The 25245-nt window shown below is 38.1% G+C and overlaps 3 protein-coding genes across 5 annotated transcripts in view; 1 reads left to right on the top strand and 2 right to left on the bottom strand.

Moving 5' to 3' along the window:
* The window catches only part of nsd1a (nuclear receptor binding SET domain protein 1a), a 29294-nt gene extending 24441 nt beyond the window's left edge, over window positions 1–4853 (bottom strand). For both annotated transcript variants that reach the window (XM_027163443.2, XM_047819291.1), the window contains exons 1-2: window positions 4149–4853; window positions 2754–3568 (exon numbers count right to left, since the gene is read on the bottom strand). In XM_027163443.2, the coding sequence (XP_027019244.2) occupies window positions 2754–3551 (798 nt within the window). In that variant the 5' untranslated portion in view covers window positions 3552–3568; window positions 4149–4853. The remainder of the gene's footprint in view (window positions 1–2753; window positions 3569–4148) is intronic.
* A 922-nt stretch (window positions 4854–5775) lies between these two features.
* Window positions 5776–8459, bottom strand: si:ch1073-44g3.1 (uncharacterized protein LOC797133 homolog). Of its 2 annotated transcripts, none has more exons than XM_027163444.2 (2): window positions 8216–8459; window positions 5776–7453 (listed from the first exon to the last, which is right to left on the bottom strand). In XM_027163444.2, exons 1-2 carry the CDS (start codon window positions 8218–8220, stop codon window positions 6847–6849), a joined length of 612 nt encoding a protein of 203 aa, XP_027019245.1. In that variant the 5' UTR covers window positions 8221–8459; the 3' UTR covers window positions 5776–6846. The 2 variants fall into 2 exon arrangements, with proteins under 2 accessions (XP_027019245.1, XP_027019246.1); XM_027163445.2 differs by lacking the exon at window positions 8216–8459 and adding an exon at window positions 7822–7845.
* Window positions 8460–14744: 6285 nt separating this feature from the next.
* ppp2caa (protein phosphatase 2 catalytic subunit alpha a) lies at window positions 14745–22407 on the top strand. The gene is made up of 7 exons (XM_027163502.2): window positions 14745–15205; window positions 16708–16917; window positions 17058–17231; window positions 18264–18353; window positions 19591–19752; window positions 21271–21389; window positions 21648–22407. The coding sequence occupies exons 1-7, from the start codon at window positions 15104–15106 to the stop codon at window positions 21718–21720; spliced, it is 930 nt and encodes a 309-aa protein (XP_027019303.1). The 5' UTR covers window positions 14745–15103; the 3' UTR covers window positions 21721–22407.
* The last annotated feature ends 2838 nt before the right edge of the window (window positions 22408–25245 follow it).

The raw sequence follows: 25245 nt of genomic DNA, 5'->3' as shown, positions 1-25245 counted from the left end.
TATACACCCCATTGCTGTTCGTCAGTGGAATCCGCCGGAAACCTCAATTATTTTCACACGAGGGACACAAACGCAGTAAACACATAAAGCCCTTACACACTACATTACCGCTAGCACCTTCACAATTTTGTTTACCTTTCATAGCTATCAAAACACACACAGAAAAATACGTCATGTCTGACTACAATTCTATTTTATAATTGTACATTTGGCTAAGCATCGCCGCACACCACCATGATTCCCACCACCAGGACTCATTGTATCACCTTTACACACAGTCGTTCTCTGTTTATTATTCTGTTTCAAAAAAAATCTTCCCAAGGATTTTTCTTATAAACATGAGTGTACAAAGAGACTTTGTAGAATTTGTTGTGATTTATTTCCCTGAATTTTAACCACTGATTTTGGTTTGGTTTCAAATACATTCATTGGGTTTAAAGAGTTCACGTTAGTCCTCAGTCTTACCGTCAAAGGAAAATTCAGTTTCCTTGAACAACGCTACAGTGATTCCTCAACAAACTCACAATTGGCAAATTAACTTTACACATGACCAAGACTACCTTATCTGTGTGTTTATTTTTTCAGGACGTTTTCCATGACTTAGTTGTTGCTTCGAATGACTCCCATCTTGCATGAGCATTGCCCTACATGTCCATTTTTAACTTTGTATTTTTCAGCAAATATCACCGCTAGCCCCAGTAGCGCTGGCTGGGAATAGACAGAAAGAAAAAAATATATACATCTTATGCGCAACACATTGTAAAATGTTTCCCAGTATGTGTAAGGCAGAAGTATTTTTAATCTGCATCTTACTCCTCGGTAACAAACGATAAGATAGTCAACAAGTCTAAATATTTGACTTATTGCTCTAATATGGTGATCACTTGTCCACTTAAGACACTAGAGACAGCGAATGGACACCCAATGGGACACAAGCACTGTAAATAAAAATACATGTGCATATTTCCGAATGTCTCTCTTCACATGAAATTGTGAACATGTAGAGAAAACATGCTTCAGTACATCATTTCAACAATATTTCCAAAACAGCTTATCAATTATTATTATATCCAATTATTTCCTGAATAGTCTGGACTAGTCTTTAGAAATAAATCTGATGTCTGCTGCATTTAAGATAGAGATTAGAAGTAGATTAACAGTAATATATATAGTGTTAACGTTCACGAGGGTGTGTGATAAGATTTTTACCTCATGGTTGTCTTTAAAAAAAAAAATTATTTCCTTGTGTTTCGTTGCGTTTTTATAATAATTATACTTTCATAATAAATGTAAGAGATTGTATGGAAACATTGTTCTTAAATATATCTTTCTAAACCCTTATTTAGATTGTACTAGGTTTATATGAGGAGTTGAGTTGACGTAATTATGACTGGAAATTTTGCGAAATTTGTAAGCACAGGATTTAATGCGAACAGGATTCAAGCAAACTCTGTGATACATCGGAGGAGCTTACAATTTTTCGATATAACCACAGATCGTCTGCAGATTTGGTTCGAGACGTGCCGTGTGACGTTGTCACCGCACCCGTTCAGCCAAAGCTCTAAATCACGTGTGTCGGTTGTGAGTACAGATATCCTAGAGCCTTTTTACACCTGGTCACTTCATGTGTTTTCTCTGATCCGATAGCTATCTGATTTGTTAAAACTGTTCCATTTACATTAGGCCACATAAATGCGTCTTGACGAATCAGATATCAATCCGATCTTTCTACTCCCGCCCAATATGCAAATATATTTTACCTCATTTCCGGGGTAATTGAAATGGAACACGCTTTGGTGTATGCGGTTACTAGAAAAAACAGCATTTACTGTTTGCTGCATTTTAAGACCCAACGAGACGCCTGGGTGAAAGATCGGAGCCAGCACTGATGGGAAAACATATTTGTTTCTCGCGTGATGCACGACTCGCGAGTCACCTGCGAGTGACGTACTTCCGTTTGGGAGGAGTATAGCGCTGACGTATGTGGCTTGAACAACCACATTCATTTACACCTTTTCCAGTTTCATCTGAAACGCGCAACAGACCACCTCCTGAAGTCGTTTGAACTAGAGGGCTGCATTGGGATTGGGCTCCCACAGGACCCGCGGGACCCAACGCAAATCTCGCGGGAGCGAGCAGTTTCACCTTTGCCCCGGGCGGGAGTGGGCGGTCAAAAAATTTAGCGGGAGATCCGCGGGACCCGGTGGGATTTGCCGTGTAGCCTAATAATAAGAATGCAGTCAACACATGACGTTGAGAAGAAGATTAGTATTAGCATTAGTATTAATTTATCTTATTTGAATGCAATCATGTTTAATTCTGTTATTCTGGACATTAGCCTGAACTAATAATTAGACTGATCATTTGTATACAATCAAAATTTTCAAAAAATCCGCGGGAGCGGGCGGGAGTGGACACAAACATCGCGGGTGCGGGTGGGAGTGGAAATTTTTGAAATTAACACCACGAAACGTTGAAACGGTGATATTTGTATACAAAAAGTTATCATATTCTGAAATTTTGTCACTATCTTTCTGAAATTTGAAAGATGTGAGCTCCTGCACTAATCTCTCTGTAAGACTATGTTAAATAGAACACCATTTTTCCAAGTAAAAATGTTAGTATATTATTCCTGTGCCAATAAATCTCTCCCACAAATGTGTTAAATTTGATTACAGTAAAAAAAAAATCCCCCGGGGTGACCAATGTGTATAAAAGCAATAAACTTAGAAATAAACGCATGTCGTGCTTACAGGATCTGAGTAGGTGCTGCTAGGTGAGCTTGGCCTCTGAGAAAGGCCAACGTTGAACATCGATGCACAGTTCTCAGTGCTCGGAAGGTCACAATCGCTATCGGAGTAGCCGTCCGAACTGTCAAAATCCTTTAGCATGTCTTCAACGGGCTTTGGAGGACTAGGAGAAGGTTCTGGTGCTGGCTGTGGAGAACTTTTAGAAACTGGGTCAAAACGTTCGTGTCTGTTCAAGCTCAGGTTTACTCCTGAATCAGAGAAGCTCTTTGCATTCGCAGAATCCCTTTTCTGGCAGTTTCTCGCTGAAGGTTTGAACGGCGCCACACGCTCCACTTCCTCGTGGTCATCCTTACTGTCCCCACTGTCAAAGAGGCTTGATTCAAAATGCAAGAATCCATTGGGGATTGGAGAGATGTGCTCCAGGCTGTCCGAGCTCACAGGAGAAAAGCCGTTTTTGTCCAGATTCTGGACGTTTCTGAATGCACCAACATCAGTACCAGGACTGAAGGTTTGAGGTGTGTGAACAAGGCTGAAGCCAAACTCTGGGCTGTGTATGTGTGCTTTCGTGCGCCTGTGGAAGTCCCAGTGCTGTAAGCTCATATCGGGCATGTTCACCCTAGCCGTCATTTCCTGCAGCCTACTGAGTGGACTGCAGCTGGAGGACATTTCCCTTACGTTGCATCCAAAGGAGGACGAGTGTTTAGGGCCATGCTGGAGCCCACAGGAAGTGACCTGCGGACACTGCGAGCCCGGGCGACATTCCGAGCCATCCTTGGCGCCCACTTTATACGACTGATTCATGTTGGCATGGCTTCGTCCTGCCAAAAAAAAAGAAACGAACATTATTATATATTTAAAAAAAAGGAAAAAGTCAACAGTGGTTACTGACCAATCAGCTACAGATTTCATTCAATTAATCCAATCTGTAGTACTAATGTTAACATGGTGTGGATAATAACCACAACTAACCAATGGTGGTGATTTAACTGTAACAAACCCATAACGTTCATGTTTAGGTTTAACGCTCGAGGCGCCTCGTTCAGGCCGTCATGTCCATGGGAGCAGACAAAAGACACCTTGAGAAACTAGATTCAATCCAACAAGCAAAAAAAAAAAAAAAAAAAAAAGCCGACAATTTAACCAGAACATTTCAGAGAACACGGACAGGTCATAAACGTGCTCATTTTGGCGAATAAACTTCATTAATCCGGATATTATCCGGTAGTGAGCTGGCTGCCATCATGGGTAAGTAATGTACAGGAAGCTAAGCTGCACTAGTTTCTCCATGCAGACCTTAAGCCTTATGGCCGAGATGGAACCTCGGCTCGATTTACTAACAAACACACACAAATAAACAGTTCATCACAACACTGCTAGGAAGAAGGGCTGAAATCTTACCATTTAAGGCTCGGTCAAGACAAAACCATCCGGTATCCCATCACATGGGAAGGAGAGAAGTCACTTTTTGGCGATTTATGAAAGCTGGATCTGCAGGAAGCGGCACTACGAACACTACGAACAGCGATAGGCCCGGACTCGGCTTTCATTTCTACTCTAGGCTGGAAAAATAAACAGAAATGTAACTAGATTAATTCATTGGCGCTGGAAAATAACAAGTCAGTGCATCGCTTGCTTTCACCGAGCCATCAAGATGGATCAAAACGTGAGACTGTCGGAAACACGTTCTGCATGGAAATGCATGACTTGTTTTGATCGTGGCCCTGGTCATGTTAAAGCAATTGTGTGTGTGAGAGTGTGTGTGTGTGTGTGTGTGTGTGTGTGTGTGTGCGCGCGTGAGAGAGAAAGAGAGAGAGAGAGAGAGAGAGAGAGAGAGAGAGAGCAGTGCCACCCAACCCCCAGTCTCTTGTACAAAACGCTCCATGATTCATGTTGTATCCTTAAATTATAACCAGTTACAATTTAACTCTCCTTTACGTCCGACGCCCAGAGTGTCCTGAGACAATGTAGACGTTTAGCAGGAAACTGCTGTTTTTTTCAGTGGGTTCTTTAAGCTTTATCAAGCCTTCGCTCTCGTAACAAAAGACGTGGTTTAAACTTCCTCCATTTTAGACAGAAGGAACAAATAGCACAGTGACTGAGTTCCACCGTGATAACACCGTAATACCGCACTTTAAATCACTTCATTTGGTCGTTCTTCTAGCTTTAAAACGCCATTTTGGTCTTGTGTAAACAGGCCAGTGTCATGTTTATATGGACCTGGTGTATCATCTACATTTTAGTCTTTACAAAATACAAAAGATTTATTCTTTATAAACAGATATATCAGAATCAGACTGTAGAGTTTCATCCGGGTATTTTTCAGTGTCTTATCTTAACATCAATAGAAAACAAAGCTTTATTAAACATAACTCGTTATAAAAGAGATCATTTCTTCTTCCATTAAAAAGAAAACACAAGCACAATAGAAAAAGACGTCGTTTGAAAACTGATTGTATTCCCTTAACTTCCAACAAAGATATTTACATTTATTAATGCAAGCATTTCCTGTAGACCTTGTGTAAATAGAATTAGTACATGACCTGATCAACCTCTTTGAAATCATTCAGGTTAATTGCTCTGGCAGATGAACGACTCTTATGCATTTATAATCACTTCACACCGTAGTATGTATGATGTATATCAGAAGTGTATGTACACCATCATTCGGTTATTTATATTAGGTCTTCAGAGCTTTATCAAGGTCAGGAGTCGAGGTGGATCCGGAATTCCACGAATTCCAGGAATACTGGGCCGGGATGAGATGAGAACACATCCATGGAGGGAACACCAACCCACTGCTGGGATTGTTATCCTAATACAATATAATAAAGTCATGGTAACATCACATATGTAAATATGTAATAAAACAAACAATAATTCGTTTCTGAGTGAGAGCTTTATCGAGGTCAGGGTTGATGTGGATCCAGAAAACATCCCTGAAAGACTGGGTACCTGTACAAAAGCAACCGATAACCATTAGGTTTAAAAAAAAAAAAAAAGCAAAAGTAGTTTCCATGCAAATAGCCTTGCTTAAGTGATAATTGTTTATTGTTTTTAGCAGACTGGATGCTAATTGCTTACACAACACTAAACAAAAGATTGAACCATGGCATTCCAGATTTGGATAAACATGAATATTTTGTATGGAACAGGAACACTACAGGATATACTAAGCTATCAACTCACAGTCACATTTACAAAAGAGATTTGTAAAAGCATTACAACGATTCTTTTTTTTTTTCTCATCTCACCACAAACAAACAAACAAAAATGAAATGAATAAGTTGAAATATTCTTCAAAGGTCACTCGACACTACTGTAAAGGGCAACCACGTTTTTCATAAATACAAATGAAAGATAGTTCATACCAAAGACAATACAGGCAAAGCACAAATCACGTAGCACGTTAGAAAAGAAGGATAAATATGCACATGAGATCGATTCGTTAACGTTTTGAGTGCGGAATGAAATCGGATGCTACAGAAAGGTGAAGACTTGAGCAGTCACGTTATCAAAAGTTAGGTAGCAAGATTAAAAACAACACAAAAGTGATTATTTTCTTCTATACATATGCTTGAGTGAATACTATTGGCCCAGAAAAAATGTCTAATATAATACATACTGTGTTATTTGTTTCACAAGACTACTATCATGCACATCTGTACAGTTGGTAAATATGTGTTTAAAGGAGCAATAAGCAGCAATATTTGGGATTTGCTTGTCACTCTCTTGGACAGGACGTAGAAAAGAAAGGTCTTTGTCTGCATCTGCCACAAACTTTGCCATTAAGAGTGTACATCTAAACACAACACTACAAAAATCATTTTCTTAAAGGTTTCATTACATTGCATTCTAATGAAATGAAACAAAAATCCACTTATTGCTCCTTTATGAGTGTGAGAGAATGATAATGCTCTTTGGATAGAGATAACATGAAAATGATCATGACAATGTAACACTTTCACATACATAACAAGTGTTAAGCCTAGGTATCAAAATTTGCCTTGCTGCTTTGCTAGAGTCCTGCCTCAGTGCAAACGTCACTCCATGGATATACACGGTTTCATCCTTTCCTAATAAATACAAAAGCCTGCTCTCATTCGCTAGGGTTTTTCTCTTTAACCGTGGCTTCGCAAAGTGCCCGTTTCTGCATCAATGTGTAAGGGAATGGTGCTCCGTTGCAAGCGCTATAGTCCAGTTTGTTGAGTTTGGCCAACGTCTTGATGCTGCCCGGAGGCCTTCCAGGACTGACCTTGTAGCCGGCAGCTTTGGTTGTCCCTAGCGGCCTCCCTGGGCTTGTTTTGAACCCAGCTGCCCTCGTGGTACCAGGCGGCCTTCCTGTGCTTGTCCGATACCCAGCGGACTTGGTGGTACCCGCAGGTCTACCGCGTTTTCCTGTCTTCCCAAGTCCTTTCTTCTTTTTGGAGCCTTCAGGTGCCTCAGCAGCCCTCATGCGCACAGCCTGAGGCAGAAAGTCGCTCGCAGAGTCCTGCATCTGGCATGACATAGGCTTGATCATGCTCTGAGGCAAAGGGGGCAAGTTTGGTATGGGCAGCTGGAGTGGCGGAGGTGGGCCAGATGGGTAGAATTTGCCTGACTGTGAGGCACACAACTCGAAATGGCTACTCGAGTGCTGTCCGTCTTCGGCTAGGCTGCCCAAGCCGTAGTCGTTGTTGTTACTAGCTACTTGATGCATCATTTTTCTACAGAAAATAGAATCAGAACAGAGTCGTTAGTTAGAACCGTGCCACGTAGACGTGTAGTCACTGTGTACGTAATAGTCAAATAGTGTAATAATAATTCTATTACGCATTCTCTCATATTTTTGGGCTTCTATAACGTGTATTTCCATAGAGATAGCTACGTATACAGAACTTTTATTTAGATGGCTGCATTTAAAGTAAACTACATCTTAATGAAATGTTTCATAACAAAAGTTTCATTTTTTCACGTACACAACATTCACATTACTATTTAAAATACACCCTTGAGGGTTCACCAGTCTTAGAAAGAAGAAATAATACGGTTTATTGCCCTAAAAAAGTAAAACATTAAATACTTCCGTACTAACTAGTAGGTCAAGTAGCCATGGCGACGTCCGAACTAACAGACAATAGGTCATCACGGCTAGCTAAAGGAGACACAGCATACTAGCGCACTAAATAGTGTGTATTGTAAACACACCGCTATTCCGGTATCGCACTACTTTTTCGCATACTACTTAGTAAGGTAGGGTAGTGCACGCGCTAGGCCTTGACTGTAGGCTGACAACAGACCTGCACTTGTACACAAAACGTACAAAGACCGACGAAAAAGATCCTTATTAAAAGCATCGGGGTGTTTTCTTTTCTATTTCTAGATGATATCGACTGTTTCTCTTGGGAAAGAATGAGTATTAAGAGTATAATGTTTGAGAGAATGCAGGTACAACACGTAGAAGGCGAAAAATAAAGCCTTTACTTTACCTCATTTGGACGCGGACCTTGGAGTGCAAAGGGTTAAATATGAAACAGATAGATCTTCCATCGCTGAAACCAAAGCATAGTTCTAATTTAATAAAACCGAGACATTTCGGAAGCCTTACGATGCGGTCGTAATGGCGGATTGCGACTATTATGCTTTGCTTAAGAGGTTTTTTTTTCCCCTGTAGCGCTGAGCCTTAAATCTGTAAGGCAGCCATTTTCAGTAAGGGAAAAAAAAGTACAATATTGAAAGACGGGCTCGGCGCGCATGCGCAGTCTCGGGCAGGGAAATCGGACTGTAGTGAAGCACATGTGAATTTATTCAGCTAACTTACAGCTCACAGTACAATGCATGACCACAGAACATCCTGTCATACGAGAAACAATATTGTATAGTGTATAGTATATGTATAGTATATCCTTGTGTTATATAGTAGTGTATAGTATATGTATAGTATATCCTTGTGTTGTATAGTATAGTGTATAGTATATGTATAGTATATCCTTGTGTTATATAGTAGTGTATAGTATATGTATAGTATATCCTTGTGTTGTATAGTATAGTGTATAGTATATGTATAGTATATCCTTGTGTTATATAGTAGTGTATAGTATATGTATAGTATATCCTTGTGTTGTATAGTATAGTGTATAGTATATGTATAGTATATCCTTGTGTTATATAGTATAGTGTATAGTATATGTATAGTATATCCTTGTGTTGTATTGTATAGTATAATGTATATGTATAGTATATCCTTGTGTTGTATAGTATAGTGTATAGTATATGTATAGTATAGTGTATAGTATATCCTTGTGTTGTATAGTATAGTGTATAGTATATCCTTGTGTTGTATAGTATAGTGTATAGTATATGTATAGTATATCCTTGTATAGTATAGTATAGTGTATATGTATAGTATATTCTTGTGTTGTATTGTATAGTATATGTATAGTATAGTATAATGTATATGTATAGTATATCCTTGTATAGTATAGTATAGTGTATATGTATAGTATATTCTTGTGTTGTATTGTATAGTATATGTATAGTATAGTATAATGTATATGTATAGTATATCCGTGTGTTGTATAGTATATGTATAGTATATCCTTGTGTTGTATAGTATAGTGTATAGTATATCCTTGTGTTGTATAGTATAGTGTATAGTATATGTATAGTATATCCTTGTGTTGTATAGTATAGTGTATAGTATATCCTTGTGTTGTATAGTATAGTGTATAGTATATGTATAGTATATCCTTGTATAGTATAGTATAGTGTATATGTATAGTATATTCTTGTGTTGTATTGTATAGTATATGTATAGTATAGTATAATGTATATGTATAGTATATCCGTGTGTTGTATAGTATATGTATAGTATATCCTTGTGTTGTATAGTATAGTGTATAGTATATCCTTGTGTTGTATAGTATAGTGTATAGTATATGTATAGTATATCCTTGTGTTGTATAGTATAGTGTATAGTATATCCTTGTGTTGTATAGTATAGTGTATAGTATATGTATAGTATATCCTTGTATAGTATAGTATAGTGTATATGTATAGTATATTCTTGTGTTGTATTGTATTGTATATGTATAGTATAGTATAATGTATATGTATAGTATATCCTTGTGTTGTATAGTACAGTGTATAGTATATGTATAGTATATAATTGTGTTGTGTAGTATAGTGTATAGTGTACTGTATTTATAGCATATCCTTGTATAGTATAGAGTATATGTATAGTATATCCTTGTATTGTATAGTATATGTGTATAGTATATACTTATGTTGTATGGTATAGTGTATAGTTTATTGCCCAAGTGTGTTGACACACACAAGGAATTTGGTTCCAGCTGTTTGTGACTCTCAAAAGTACAGACATAAATAACACTATACTATACAAACTATACAAGACAATGCAGACGATGAGATACAATATAGACAAAATGAGTAATATATATGAATATAGAATATGACTGATCAGTTATGTACATAAAGTGTGGGAGTGCAAATAACAATACAATACAATAAAGTGCAATATTATGCTTTTGCACAATATATAGCGGCAGTAGTGTGTGTAACATATACAGATGATGTGATGACTGACAGTTCTGATAATGCAGTACTTATAGATATGAAGCAGTGAATATAATTATGGTGTGTTGTTAATCAGGGAGATTGCCTGGGGAAGGAAACTGTTCCTGTGTCTGGCAGTTTTAGTAAGCAAAGTTCTGTAGCACCTGCCAGAAGGGAGGAGCTGAAAGAGGTTATGTTTAGGGTGTGAAGGGTCAGTAGTGATTTTTTTGACCAGTTTCTTTTTCTTTTGTCGTACAAGTCCTGGTGGGTGGGCAGGGGGGGCACCAATTATTTTTTCCACTGTTTTTACTGTGCGTTGCACCTGTTCCTGTCCTGTTTTGTTGCTGCACCAAACCAGATGGTGATGGATGTATTTGCACAAGACATTCAATGACTGCAGTGTAGAACTGCACCAACAGCTCATGTGGCAGACCAAACCTCCTTAATTGATGTAGAAAGTACATCCTCTGCTGGGCCTTTTTGATGATGGAGTTTATGTTGGACTCCCATTTCAGGTCTTGGGAAATGGTAGTGCCCAGAAACTTAAAGGCCTCCACAGATGACACCGGGCTGTTTGATATTGTGAGAGGGAGTAGTGTTGAGGGGTCTTTCCTAAAGTCCACTATCAACTCCATAGTTTTGAGGGTGTTTAGCTCTAGACTGTTCCGACTGCACCATAGCACCAGCCACTTTACCTGCCGGTATGCAGACTCATCGACATCTTCGATGAGACCGATGAACGTAGTATCATCTGCAAATTTCAAGGGTTTAACAGTTTGGTCACTTGAAGTGCAGTCATTAGTGTAGAGGGAGAATAGCAGTGGGGAGAGGACACATCCCTGTGGAGTGCCAGTGCTGATTGTCCGAATGCTTGTCCGAATGCTCCTTGTGTTGTATAGTATAGTGTATAGTATATGTATAGTATTTCCTTGTGTTGTATAGTATAGTGTATAGTATATGTATAGTATTTCCTTGTGTTGTATAGTATAGTGTATAGTATATGTATAGTATATCCTTGTCTTGTATAGTATATAATATAGTATATAATATAATATAATATAGTCTTGTATAGTGTATAATATATGTACATCCTTGTATAATATAGTGTATAGTAGTGATGCGCGGGTCATCTCATAACCCGCGGGTGCCACTCATACTGTGACTAAGAAAATGAACAGAGAACATTTATAGTACATTTACTATAGTAACATTTATTTTATCATGCAAGCTCTGTCATCCTGATGCTTGCCTCTTTTCCTTATCTATGTTATTATTTCATTATTATTTATGTCAGTCTGTCTGTCTGTCTGTCCATAGTATATAGTGTATAGTATATGTATAGTATATCCTTGTCTTGTATAGTATAGTGTATAATATATGTACATCCTTGTATAGTATAGTGTATAGTAGTGATGCGCGGGTCATCTCATGGGTCGGGTTGGGGCGGGTAAAGGAATTGTCACTTTGCTGCTGGGCGGGCCAATAATTTCATAAAAGTGGGACCCGCGGGTTGAAAAAACCAGACCTGTGCATCATTAGTGTATAGTATATGTATGGTGTATGTATAGTATATCCTTGTCTTGTATAGTATAGTGTATAGTATATGTATAGTATATGTATAGTATATCCTTGTCTTGTATAGTGTATAGTATAGTGTTATCTATGTCTGTACTTTTGAGAGTCACAAACAGCTGGAACCGAATTCCTTGTGTGTGTCAACAAACTTGGCCAATAAAATTGATTCTGATTCTGATTTTTTGTTGCTTTTTTGTGTTCCGAAAGCTTTATTTTGTATGCTTTTGATCCAATGCACTCAATTGTATTTATTAAAAACAGGCAATTGGAGATCCATACACAACATTTCATGCTGCTTTACATTCTTAGGCTTGTGTACTTTTACATCTGTTGTTCTAATCCAGATGCTGACATATAACATAAACAAGATACAATCAATCATCTACACCAGGGTTGTTCAATCTCATCCACAAAGAGCCCATATTTGTGCAGTTTTCTTACCAATCAAACAGGAGCCACACTTGATTCCACCTGTTTAGTTGATGTTTAGTTGATGTTGTCTTTCAGTAGACTCACGTGGCTTCTGCTTGGTTGGAATTAAAAATTGGCACACACCAACACCCTGGCCTAACGACTTAAGTCTAAGTTGCAGTAAGACGACAATACAATACATTCAGAAACCCTTTTCCAGAGTGACTAACATTTTTATTTCAATTTATACAATTGAGCATTAAGGGCCTTGCTCAGGGGCACAGCAGTGGCAGCTTTATGAACCTAGGATTCAAACACATGACTTCTGATCAGTAGTCCAACACCTTAACCACTGAGCTTCCACATCCCACATCCCAATAGCACTACTACATCCCACCTCCCAATACAACACAATATAATACAATACATTACAATTAGATATTGACAAGCTACAGAATATGAGTAAAGGACAATAAACAATATATCTATGTTAATATCACAAGGATAAATGTAGAAAAAAAATGTCGTTTTTTCTAGTGAACAAAAGGTTGAACATGTTGATAACGGATTGGATTCGGCATTACTTGTAACAATCTTTGTATACAAGTGTCTCACATTAAATGGATAAAAATAATTATAAACCAAACCAGACCATAATACCATGATTTTACTTAAAGCAAGGCACTAATGTATCATCACAGTGCTGCTGTTGCTGGGTCAAGGGTCCCTGGTTTCAACTCTGAAGTCAGGTTTCTGCCTGTCTGGCCTTTTTTTTGTATGTCCTTGTTCTTCATGTCTGGGAAGGTTTTCCAAAAATTATGCCATTAAGTGGATCGTTAAATATAAATTGTGAGTGTTTGTGTGTGTATGATGCTCTAAAATGGACTGGTGTTCCATCCAGTGTTCAGTCTCTGTGCTCTGGATCCACTGATACATAACGGATAAAACTGTTACTGAACAGGTATGAATGAATAAATATCGTCTAATGTAAAGTATAATGAATAACAAGGAAAACAATGTTTTATAGGTTTTATTAGGTTAGTAGAATATGATGCACCTTGAAACATTTATTATGTATTCCTGTGGTATTTCAGCACTGAGGCTTAACTATGTGGGGCAGCCAATTTCAGTAATTACAATGGTAAGTACATTTTTGGACAGCGGCCCATTTGGCTTGTGACCAGACTTGACCTCAAGTGCTAAGGCTTAGGGCTGCACTTTTGTACCGTATCTGCATCAGCAGTTTAATCCTGACGTGATTTAAAATTTCATTCCAAGTTTTTGATTATTCTGACCATGTAAAAAGGTAAGCCACAAAGAGTTAGGGCAAATTTTATAAACCCTGGGTTCTTTTGCTGTTAATATATGAGAACGATGAAGAATGTGTGTGTATGGCTTTCATCTTGTCTTTATAACATGTTCATATTTTGAATAACTGATTATATAAAATGAGGTTGGGTTAGATATGCAGAGATTTGCTCAGTGGTCTATTATTATCATCACAGGCAGCAGCATCTCCTCTCCTCTTCCCTCCACCCTGCTGATAGAAACACCTCCTCTCACATCAGCAGGGGTGCCTTCAACAACACTGTGCTAAATGGTTTTGAATTAGACTTGGTACCCTAATAAACTCCCCATCACAGCACTTGATCTCTGTGATATTTTACTGCAAAACAAAACAAAAAATAGTGTGAACCTGCTTTTTGCATATTTTATTATATGGTTGTCTGTATGATCGAGTCGATTACAGATTTTTCTAGAAATCCCAGAGAATAATATATGTATTGCATATAGTATATCTTAAAAAATATGGTCCTACTCTAAAGACGCTTCAATAACCTTTCTCCGTCAGAAGCTAATTAATAATAGAATTAAACTATACCTTTCTTTTTAATTAACTAACTAATTACAGTTGTTTGTAATTAGTTAGTTAGTTAGTTAATAATTTAATTCATTAACTAATTGCATATTTAACTATTATGTAATAGTACATAATTACAATTTAGCACAAGGTTTAAACTGGAAAGTCAGATTACCAATTAAAAATTGGAATTATTATTTCATATGAAATTATTTTATTATAATTAATTATGATCAATTATTAAATATTTATTATTATTATTATTATTGTTGTTGTTATTATTATTATTATTATTATATAACACATTATCGACTACATATTACTAAAATTCTGTTCAGCTCAAGATTCTTTATTAGCAAATTAAATTGTGATTAAATGAAAGCACTCCAACATCAAGGCTACTTTTGTGCTCTCTAGGTTATTTTTAATATCGAAGACAATAAAATTAACATTATATGACCCTTCTACATGAAACAGAAGGTTAATACAGTACTGATTAAAAAAAGGAAAGAAAACCCAATATTCCTGACAGGCTGCAGAATTACAACAGTGCACGTCATTAGAAAACCAGATACTGCACAACGTGATGCAACGCGCCCAGTCAGTTGAACGCTGCTCAGCTTCCTCTTTGCTTCCTGCGCGGTGCAGGCTTCAGATTCGGAATCATCGGAGTCTATAATTCTTCTATAAATCCTAAATAATTCTATAAATCCTTGTGATTTTATTTACCGCTCGTGTCAAAAACTCGTACATTATTCTCGGTACATTAGGATTATACATATGTAGAATCGAGCTGATTCGTCGCTGTATATATTTTTAATCGGAGAAGGACCCGGATGAAGCGAGACCCGGATTAGCTTTAGTTAGCTAAGACAAATACATCGTGTTTTAGACGGGAAAAAATCCTCATTTTAACGATTTATTTCTCTCTTTTCTTTTCTTTTGGCTGGTGATTATGGATGAGAAGGTGTTTACAAAAGAACTGGATCAATGGATCGAGCAGCTGAACGAGTGCAAGCAGCTGTCGGAGAACCAGGTTAAATTTCTATGCGAGAAAGTAAGTAGATCTCTTAAACCCGTCTTAACACTTGTTATTCAACGCACACTTTTGTGCATGTTTACTGTAGCCTGAATAAAGGCGAGTTACCGTAGCTACTGGATGTTCGATTCTAAAGATGGCGGCGGTGAGTTCTGTTTTTATTGGCTGAGAGTCCTGCTTAGTTGGCAACTCATTGGTTGTCGTGCCGCCTCAAGAAGACGCTGATTGGCTGTTTCTGAGTGCACTGCAGGTAGCAACCAGATCTGGTGGGGTGTGTCAGCTGTAATGGCGCCCGTTGTCAGGCAGACGTTTAACACCCCACAGACAAGGTGGTGATTTTTGTAGATTATTTCGGTGTTGGAGTTTAAATTTGCTCTGACAAATAACACCTGAGGAAAAATAAAATCACACCCGGGTTTGTTGTTATTAGGAAACGGTTTGGCAGCCTTTGTTTACCGCGGTGTGCAAAAGTTTACGCCCCCTTCATTTGTTTGTGAAGAAATGGCGCTCTTAAAATTTCTCTAAACATATAATCCTGAGCAGAAAACAAGTTTGGTATAATTATATTGGCCTTCAGAGACACGTGAGGTGGTCTGGGAAAAACCCTTCACATGAAAAAATTTGGACTTGTATATATAAAATTTAAAACTAAGCATTTTCTAGTGTAATTTTTTAAACCAAAAAAATGGATCTCAAAATCAGAAATAAAGTTCAGGAAATTTAAATAAATAAAAAAATTATAGCATCAAAATATTTCATTCTCATTCCACTGAGAGCCGCCTCACCGACCTTCACCTATATAACCTAGAATGAAAGATTTAATTTTTTTTTTTTTTACAAAGAATTGTAAGTTTACCTCCTCATATGAGGTAAAAGTCACGACATTTCACCACATGGTCTCTACCAGTAATAACTGGTTTATTCAGTGAGGAATACTTTTCTTTTTATTGTATCGTTTCCTTAGGTCATTTACTCATTTGTAGTCTGCTAAATGCTGTAAATGTAGTAAATGACTCTGTGTTGATGATGATATAGAAGCACAGGGTAATTTTTGACCGGCTGTATTTGATTACATACTCGATCGATTAGATTTATTTCCATTTTATTGTTGCGCTTATCTCATGCAGTAACTTCTTCAAAGCTTCGTGTTGACTGTGCGAGGAAATCATACTTCGATAGTTAGGATTTAGACAACTATAGGTAGATCTATTGTGTTTGCATGCATCTTTTTAGATCATTAGTCATTTGGCAGATTACATTTAGATTAATATGCCTATTTATATATTTACATAATTAATATTTACATAATTAATATGCCTTCATTTGGCATTTTAGGAAGATAGGCCTAATAGTCGTCAAATAATTATTTAATTCTGCATCTTCTGTTATTATTAATCCAAATAATCTTTTCTGGAAAATGCTATTTAATCTCTTTATGTCCAAATTTACTTCCCAGTTCGGTAGGTAAATTGTCACATACAATTTTGTTGTAGTCATATCTTTATTCGTCTGATTGCCAGGCTAAAGAGATTTTATCCAAGGAGTCCAATGTTCAGGAGGTGCGTTGTCCAGTCACGGTGTGTGGAGATGTCCATGGGCAATTCCATGACCTCATGGAGCTATTTAAGATTGGCGGGAAATCACCAGACACCAATTATCTCTTCATGGGTGACTATGTGGACAGAGGCTATTACTCTGTAGAGACTGTCACCCTTCTAGTGTGTTTAAAGGTAAAGACTGTTTATCAAGTTAAAATATTTCCAGATTATAATAAAGAAGCTTCTCAACTTTACTGTTTTATCGCTAGTTAATTGTCACCGATCGTGCATGTGTAAAGGAGCTCAGTAGTGTATGATTTGTAATTTCTCAGGTTCGATATAGAGAGCGAATCACCATCCTCAGAGGGAACCACGAAAGCAGACAGATCACGCAGGTTTACGGCTTCTACGATGAGTGCCTGAGAAAATACGGGAATGCAAACGTTTGGAAATATTTCACTGACCTTTTTGACTACCTTCCCCTCACTGCCCTGGTGGACACACAGGTAACATTATTACATCTCCTGTGGGTTAAAGAAAAAAAACGATGACTGAGTTGCAGGGTTTGTTGCAAATGATTCTGACAGGGAAAAAAAACGAAATGAAGCCAGACTACATGCTGTTCGGCAGGAGTTTTTGCCAACACGCTGTAAATACGTGCTTACGAGACAGTAAAAGAATCAAATATTACACTAGAATACAATTTCTAAATTGACAGAAACCAATAGTTGATTTTTTCTCATTGTAGAGTTTTAAAGAAGGAAGTTGTGTGTTTTTTTTACCTCCATTTCTTTATTTATTTATAATTTACATTTTTAATCATGGTCATATTGGGCGAAAGTGGGTTATCTGCTGCATCTGCTTATGTCGGCATGTAAATATGTACGTCGAGTTTGCTGACGCTAGCATCCGGCTTGTGCCTGTCGCTGGAGTAAAGTGTGCAGAGTAGATAGTAAAATATGTGCAGAACATGAATAGGAAATAAATACACACACCGAAAGCGAACAGAGGTGATGGATTTGTTCTTGAATCTCTATTTTAGCTCGATTGTGCTAATGACCTTGGTCTGCGGCTACGTCTGTCGGCCTCAGAGATAGGCCTCAAAGCCTTGTTGAAATTCGTCCCTAGTGAGGAATCTGGTGTTTACTAACGATGACAGTTACATTTATAAAAATAAAAAAAAAAACAACAACAATAAAGGGTTTTATTTTTGAACATAATTATATGCTCAGACTTAGTGCACAGAATAGTTTGGGCATGTGGTTTGGGAAACTGTCCCGAATTCTGTCTGAGTGTGTATTGTCTTTAAGAACTTAGTCTTTTAAACCAGAGAGGACAAATAATCAATCTATCCAAAAGTCTGTCTGTTTTAAAAGTTAACAAATGAGGTCTTATTGTTTTCCCAGACTTTGACCTTCAAAGTTTAAATTGAGCTCTTCATCAATATCAGTGTAAAATTATACCGTTCACAGCTTAGCGTTTGAGGATCCCAGCTATTTGTGGACATCGTAATCACAACTCAGATTTTTTTCTTGTAGATTTTCTGTCTCCATGGAGGACTGTCTCCGTCCATCGATACGCTGGATCACATTCGAGCCCTGGACCGCATCCAGGAAGTCCCACATGAGGTCTGTTTCTAAGCCAACTGTTCTACAAAGCAAAGAGTTTTCTAGTGCCGCTTTTTTCCTCCTTCGGTGGTTTATTCCAGTTTACAAGATTACACGAATGTTCTCATACGAATGTGACCGAATTGCATGTAATTTAGAAAGCTAGCGTACACTTTATAGTGATGTAGAACATCGTGTCGGCTCCTGGAATTAAAAGGCACACATTTGTAAAGATTGCATTTGGAAAACTCGAGAGACTTTTACATTCCTTTAGAACAGTTAAAGTTCTATGTAGAAATAGGCTTCATTTAGTTTTAAATTTGTTTTTAATAAATTTCAAAGATTTTGACAGGATTTATTGTGATTCTTCTTCACACACAGATAACATAGCTAGATACTCGATTTTGCAAACCTTATATCTATTTGTAGTTATAGTAACAAGTCTCAGATTTAGATGGACCAACAAAACAGCGCAGGTTTTACAAGCCTCACTAATTCTCACTAATCACTGCTGCCAACGATCTGGACGAGCTCACTGAGACGGTGACTTCATACATCAGTTGCTATGGGGCGTGTGGTAGCCTAGTTATTAAGGTGTTGGGCCATCAATCAAAAGGTTGTGAGTTATATCCCAAGTCCACTAAGAAGCTACCACTGTTGGGCCCCTGAGCAAGGCCCTTAACCTTCAATTGCTCAGTTGTATAAAAAAAGAGATAATGTAAGTCACTCTGGATAACACTCTGTTATATCCAGAGCAGATACACCTGAGCATTTGAGGGTTAAGGGCCTTGCTCAGGGGCCCAGCAGTGGCAGCTTGGTGGATGTAGGAATTGAACTCACAACCTTCCGACTGGTAGCCCAACTCCTTAACCACTAGGCTACCACATCCCCATAAGGGCGTCTGCCGAATGCTGGAAATGTAAATGTAAGTCATCTAACATCCAACAATAAGCCATGGTTTACAGCAAAACTCAAAGAGGATGCCTCAGCATGTACAGTCAGGCCAGGAACACACTGAATAAGGAGATTAGAGCGGCTAAGAAGACCTACGCTCTTAACGACTCAACTTCAATCGGGAAAAGTTTGAAGGTTCTTGTTGTCTCTGTGTACTGGAAGCGTATGACCTTGTATGCGCAGGCGCACTTGGTAATAAAGCTCTTTCTAATTCTGATTCTGATTTGAACATGTTGGCACTACAGACTGTAACATTCTTCTTTGTTATAATTTAACACCCATCCTATGGCTGTATGATTGACAGGGCCCCATGTGCGACCTGTTGTGGTCGGACCCCGATGACCGCGGTGGCTGGGGGATTTCACCCAGAGGAGCCGGCTACACGTTCGGTCAGGACATCTCAGAAACCTTCAATCACGCCAACTCCCTGACCCTGGTGTCCAGAGCTCACCAGTTAGTCATGGAGGTAAAAAACTTAAACAAACTCTCATGGGTCTATAACAAGTCTGGTCCATCAATCTTAAAAGAGGCACAATGAACTGAAATTGACCACAATAAATGTGTAGTATTAAACCAGATACACACACACACACATCTTAGTGACGCTGTATGTCAGGAAGACATCAGCACGGTTTCTATCGCTGTTTTTATCGTATTGTGTTAATCTTTTGCTAAACAACATCTGAAAATGTAGATCATGTCGATTCATTACATTAAGGGAACGTCATTCGCTTACCGCATGACATTCAAGATTTCATGAATGTCATGCACTACAAAGTGAACTTCACCCTGATCATCACACCTGTATGTGGTTCTACAAGTAAAGTCTGAAGCACACAATTGTATAGAGTGTCTTTGCGTGATGTAGCTTTAGCTGTTCCTCTTGGTTAGAGAGTCTGACTCGTAACCCGAAGGTTGTGGGTTCGAGTCTCGGGCCGGCCATGACTGAGGTGCCCTTGAGCAAGGCACCGAACCCCCCAACTGCTCCCCGGGCGCCGCAGCATAAAAATGGCTGCCCACTGCTCCGGGTGTGTGTTCACGGTGTGTGTGTGTGTGTGTGTGTTCACTGCTGTGTGTGTGCACTTTGGATGGGTTAAATGCAGAGAACAAATTCTGAGTATGGGTCACCGTACTTAGCCGTATGTCACTTCACTGGAGCTAAGAGGCTCGATCATGACCATGTTTCCAGCATGACACTGTTCCTGTTCACAAAGCACCTGAGCTCCATGTAGACATGGTGTAGAGGTGAAGGTTAGAGTGGAAGATCTCGAGTGTCCTGCACTGAGCCTTGACTCTGACTCAACCCCACTGAACACATTTGGGATGTTCGTCAACATCCCAACATCAGAGTCTGATCTCACTAATGCTCTTGTAGCTGAATGAATTCAACACAAATCATCAGGTGATAAACCTTCTCAGAAGAGAAGAGTGGAGTTTATTATAATGATAATAATTTATGTAATATGATAAATATGAATTATAATAATTATATATTTATGTGGGGGGCACGGTGTCTTAGTGGTTAGCACATTCACCTCAAACCTCGTGTTGGGGGTTCGATTCCCGCTTCCGCTTTGTGTGTGTGGTGTTTGCATGTTCTCCCTGTGCCTCGGGGGTTTCCTCCGGGGACTCCGGTTTCCTCCCCCGGTCCAAAGACATGCATGGTAGGTTGATTGGCATCTCTGGAAAATTGTCTGTAGTGTGTGAGTGTGTGAGTGAATGAGAGTGTGTGTGTGCCCTGCGATGAGTTGGCACTCCGTCCAGGGTGTATCCTGCTTTGATGCCCGATGACGCCTGAGATAGGCACAGGCTCCCCGTGACCCAAGAATTGTTTATTAGGTGAAAGAAATATGATGTCATATGACCAAGTCTTTTATTTATTTATTCAGATTTTCTTTTTCTGTTGAGTTCACAAGTTATGTTGACATTTGTTAGTGTGGCAGAGTGCAGTCTGATATATTTATATAAAATACAAATCTTCCAGGGCTACAACTGGTGTCACGAGCGGAACGTCGTCACGATCTTCAGCGCTCCGAATTACTGCTACCGCTGCGGCAATCAGGCGGCCATCATGGAGCTCGACGACACGCTCAAGTACTCATTGTGAGTCCAAACTGACATAACCCTCTGTTGCTAACGGATAGATTTTAGATAATTACACTGTGAACCTAAATATGCTCTTTTTTTTTTTTTTAGATTATTCTGTATAAACTTATTGTGTACAAATAATGAAGTGTTTAATGAAATTTCGTCTCAAGATGAACATAAATACTGAAGCATCTCCAACCGTTAGAACATATTAAAAAAAAGAGACTTAACACCATGATGAGGATATTTAACACCGCCTACGCCTGTCTTTAGTTTGCAGTTCGACCCGGCGCCAAGGAGAGGGGAACCGCACGTCACCCGCCGGACACCCGACTACTTCCTGTAACGTCTCTGTGCCTGATGATTCCTCAGCATTATCCTGATCACAGACTGAACTGACATCAAATCAGCTCCTCTCATTTCTCCAAATATTATTGCATCTCTGAATACATGAATTTGTCCATGGACCAAAATGTGTGCCATCAGCATAATGTGGGTGGGAGGGTAAAAAAGAGAAACAAACACACACACACACACACACACACACACACACTTTTAGCCGTTTTACATCTACAGCGATTCAATAACGCTTTGGTTTCCTTGATATGAGCCATGCAGATTAAATATCCTACCAGTGTTCTTTTCAAATGTGTTTTATTCTTTAGTTCATGATGTAGGAGCTTTTGGCTGTACATTGTGAATTAAAAAAAAAAGAAAGAAAAAGAAGAAATTGTCATGCGTAGTGTCATGCTCATTCTGCACAACCCATTCATCTTAGACTTTCAAATGAAGTTTAATATTTTGTTTAATTATATGAAGTTGCACTTTTTGTGGTACAATCTTTCAGTGTTATCGAACTGTAGATGATTTAAAGGCAGATTTGTTTTGTAACTGCGTTGTTCCCAACACCTTTGTAAAACCCAAGCAGTATTTCGTTCAAGCTGCGAGCTGTATTGCTTTTCACTCTAGCAGTATAAAAGTGTACACGATGTTTTTAACGCCTCAGACCTGAGATAAAGTGTGTTTTTCTGTCTGATTGTCTGCAAGCAATGTTTCAGCGTGTGTGTGTGTTTCCAGTAATAATAATAGTGATAAGAAAACGCTACCATCTTGACAATGTCCTTGTTAAATGACCTGCGCTACAATGCTAATATATTAATTCACCCAAAATCCCTTTGGTAAACATTTTAGGTGACAGTCGTTCATGAGGATTTGGATTTGGCTCCATAAAGCAAATCCACTGATTTAGTGTAATAAGGAGAGATATGATCATTTATGTCTCATTTGGGTTTGGACCCATAAACACAAGTCTTGATCCTCACATGATGTATTAGTGTGTTTAGCGTTTCAGGAGTTTGTACACAGGCATTGGTCAAGAGATGGATAGAGATAAGATGAAGTCACATATACATTACAGCATAGCGACATTCTTTCTTCACAAAGCTTTGGAGGTTGGGGTCAGAGCACAGAGTCAGTTATGATACAGCATCCATGGAGCAGAAAGGGTTAAGGGCCTTGCTCAAGGGCCCAACAGTGGCACAGATAACCACCTGACCCACCACTGCCACAGATAACGCATTCATTTAAATTTGGAAAAAAATATTAACTAGAAAAAATTGTTTACAGATTTTAAACAAAAAGGTAAGAAGCTTTTATGTAACAAACTTCAACTAACAAAAATCTTACTGGTTGCTGGGAATCAGCTGACAAAAAAAAAACAAAAACACTAAAACAAACAAAACCCAGGAAAAAACCCTCAATTCCACACAATTCCATACTGTGTTTTTTTCATGTTCTAACACAACTATCTGAACTAATGACCAAATTAATGGCCCCTTTCTAGAGTTCATAGTGAGAAAACTTTATAAAATTGATGTTTTTCAATCTCTCAACCCATCTGTGGGTGATATAGTTAATGGTTTCCCTGTTTTTCACCAAGCTGTAAGCACACTCCATTTAAATTCAATTCTATTTGTATAGCGTTTTTAACAATGGACGTTGTCTCAGCAGCTTTACAGATTATTAAATGTTTAAATCTATCTTTAGTTATCAATAGTGAACTCTGAGGTGAGTGTGGTGAGGGAAAACTCCCTTAGATGGAAGAGGAAGAAACCTTGAGAGGAACCAGACACAAAAAGGAACCTCATCCTGATTTGGGTGACACTGGAGGCTGTGATCATAAACATAGCCTAGTGGTTAAGGTCTTGGGCTACCAATCAGAAGGTTGTGAGTTTGAACCCAGGTCCACTAAGATGCCACTGTTGGGCCCCTGAGCAAGGCCCTTAACCCTCTATTGCTCAGTTGTATAAATATAAAATAATGTGAGTCGCTCTGGATAAGGGTGTCTGCCAAATGCTGTAAATGTAAAATGTTATAAACACAGTGTGTTATTATGAGTAATGACCTTTCTCTACAGTTTGGTCTTTTCCCAGCCACTGGCCAGCTCTACCATATCACAGCTCAACAGCTACCGACGTCCTGCAAGACACATGAAGCCCGACAACCTAGTCATTGTTTTTGAACTGATGCTTGGCAAAACACTTTGCTGGCCAATAAAAGTATTTACTCAAGTTTAAAAATCTTAATTTTCAGCTACACACCAGTTCAAATAATAATTAGGAGTCCAAGCACTGAAGGTTCATCCAATAGCGAATGTGTTTCATTCTTCTTATTCTTACAGACTGCCTGGCAAAGTGATAGACGACAATCTAAGATACATTTACAGCAATTTTATTTGGCCACTGAAGCCTTTTAGTTCCACCATTAGGTCAAATTTGAACAAACGTTTACAATAATGTCAAACTATCAGCAAATTGCTTTGATAAATCATTGGTTCAGAAGAACCAACGAACGACAGTTTACTGCCAAATTGTGTAGACTAAGCAGGAAGTGCAAATCTACAGCATATTTTTTAACACCATAAATCAAGCTCTTGATTTGACTGAAGTGTCAAATAAATACCCATAATTTGAAAGATACATTTCAAAACAATTAAATACATAAGGATTTTTTTAAACATATATTGACTTTTTTTTGGGTAGCTCATCTGTTTAAAGTTTGAACAGACAATGAAAATAGAATTTTAAAATTTAAATGTGTTGAAACATTGTATTGATCGGTAATTCGGGTAATTTATTACTTATTAAATTTATTAGTTTATTAAATTTGGGTAAATAATCCTCAAATGAAAAAATATAAATACAAAAAAATAAAAGCATGTTTTTATTAATTATGCACCAAAATAGGTCATTTGACACAATTTAAAAAAATATGGCAAAATTCCTGGGATAATTGCTAATGACCAAACATTTGCATGGGTGGAGCTAAATGGTCCAAAAAGACAATACAGTCGTACATGCAAATGAGTCAGGACAAAAAAAAAAAACGAATAAATTTCAGTTCACTTGGAACGTCAGTTCTGAGAAACAGGTTTGTGACACCACCCAAATCCCAGCTTTCATCCACAGAAACTTGTCCCAAAGAACCACATTAAGCTTAAATAATGAATTGCAGCTGTTTGAAGGTAGTAGTCTTCAGACTCATTAGAAATAATTACAAATAGCAGCCATATTGTCAATGAGCCTCAAAAGATTATTTTTTCATTTTCACACGAAATAGTTTCCTCTTACAAACAAACCAATCCTCAACAGGATCAACGATTAATCACAATTTCTTGCTCTCTGTCAAAACAGGACGTAAAAGTTTATGTTCAAGTTAACTTACAAACATAAAAAGATTATAATAATATTAGAATAATATTGCACAAAATCACACAAAAGAACCAGAAGAATTAGAGATGCCACATGATCCTAATTGCAGTCTTGGTTTAATAATATTTCCATAAACAAAAAATAAAATAAGTGACACAATG

This window comes from Tachysurus fulvidraco, chromosome 10 (genome assembly GCF_022655615.1).
Source record: "Tachysurus fulvidraco isolate hzauxx_2018 chromosome 10, HZAU_PFXX_2.0, whole genome shotgun sequence".
Taxonomy (NCBI): domain Eukaryota; kingdom Metazoa; phylum Chordata; class Actinopteri; order Siluriformes; family Bagridae; genus Tachysurus; species Tachysurus fulvidraco.
The sequence above is the reverse complement of the archived record's forward strand: the minus strand, read 5'-3'. Positions and strand labels throughout refer to the sequence as shown.

Coding starts and splice junctions, on each gene's coding strand:
- ppp2caa (XM_027163502.2), top strand. CDS start 15,104: ATGGATGAGAAGGTGTTTACAAAAGAACTGGATCAATGGATCGAGCAG. Junction 15,206..16,707: donor TTAAATTTCTATGCGAGAAA/GTAAGTAGATCT, acceptor TCTGATTGCCAG/GCTAAAGAGATTTTATCCAA. Junction 19,753..21,270: donor CTCACCAGTTAGTCATGGAG/GTAAAAAACTTA, acceptor CAAATCTTCCAG/GGCTACAACTGGTGTCACGA.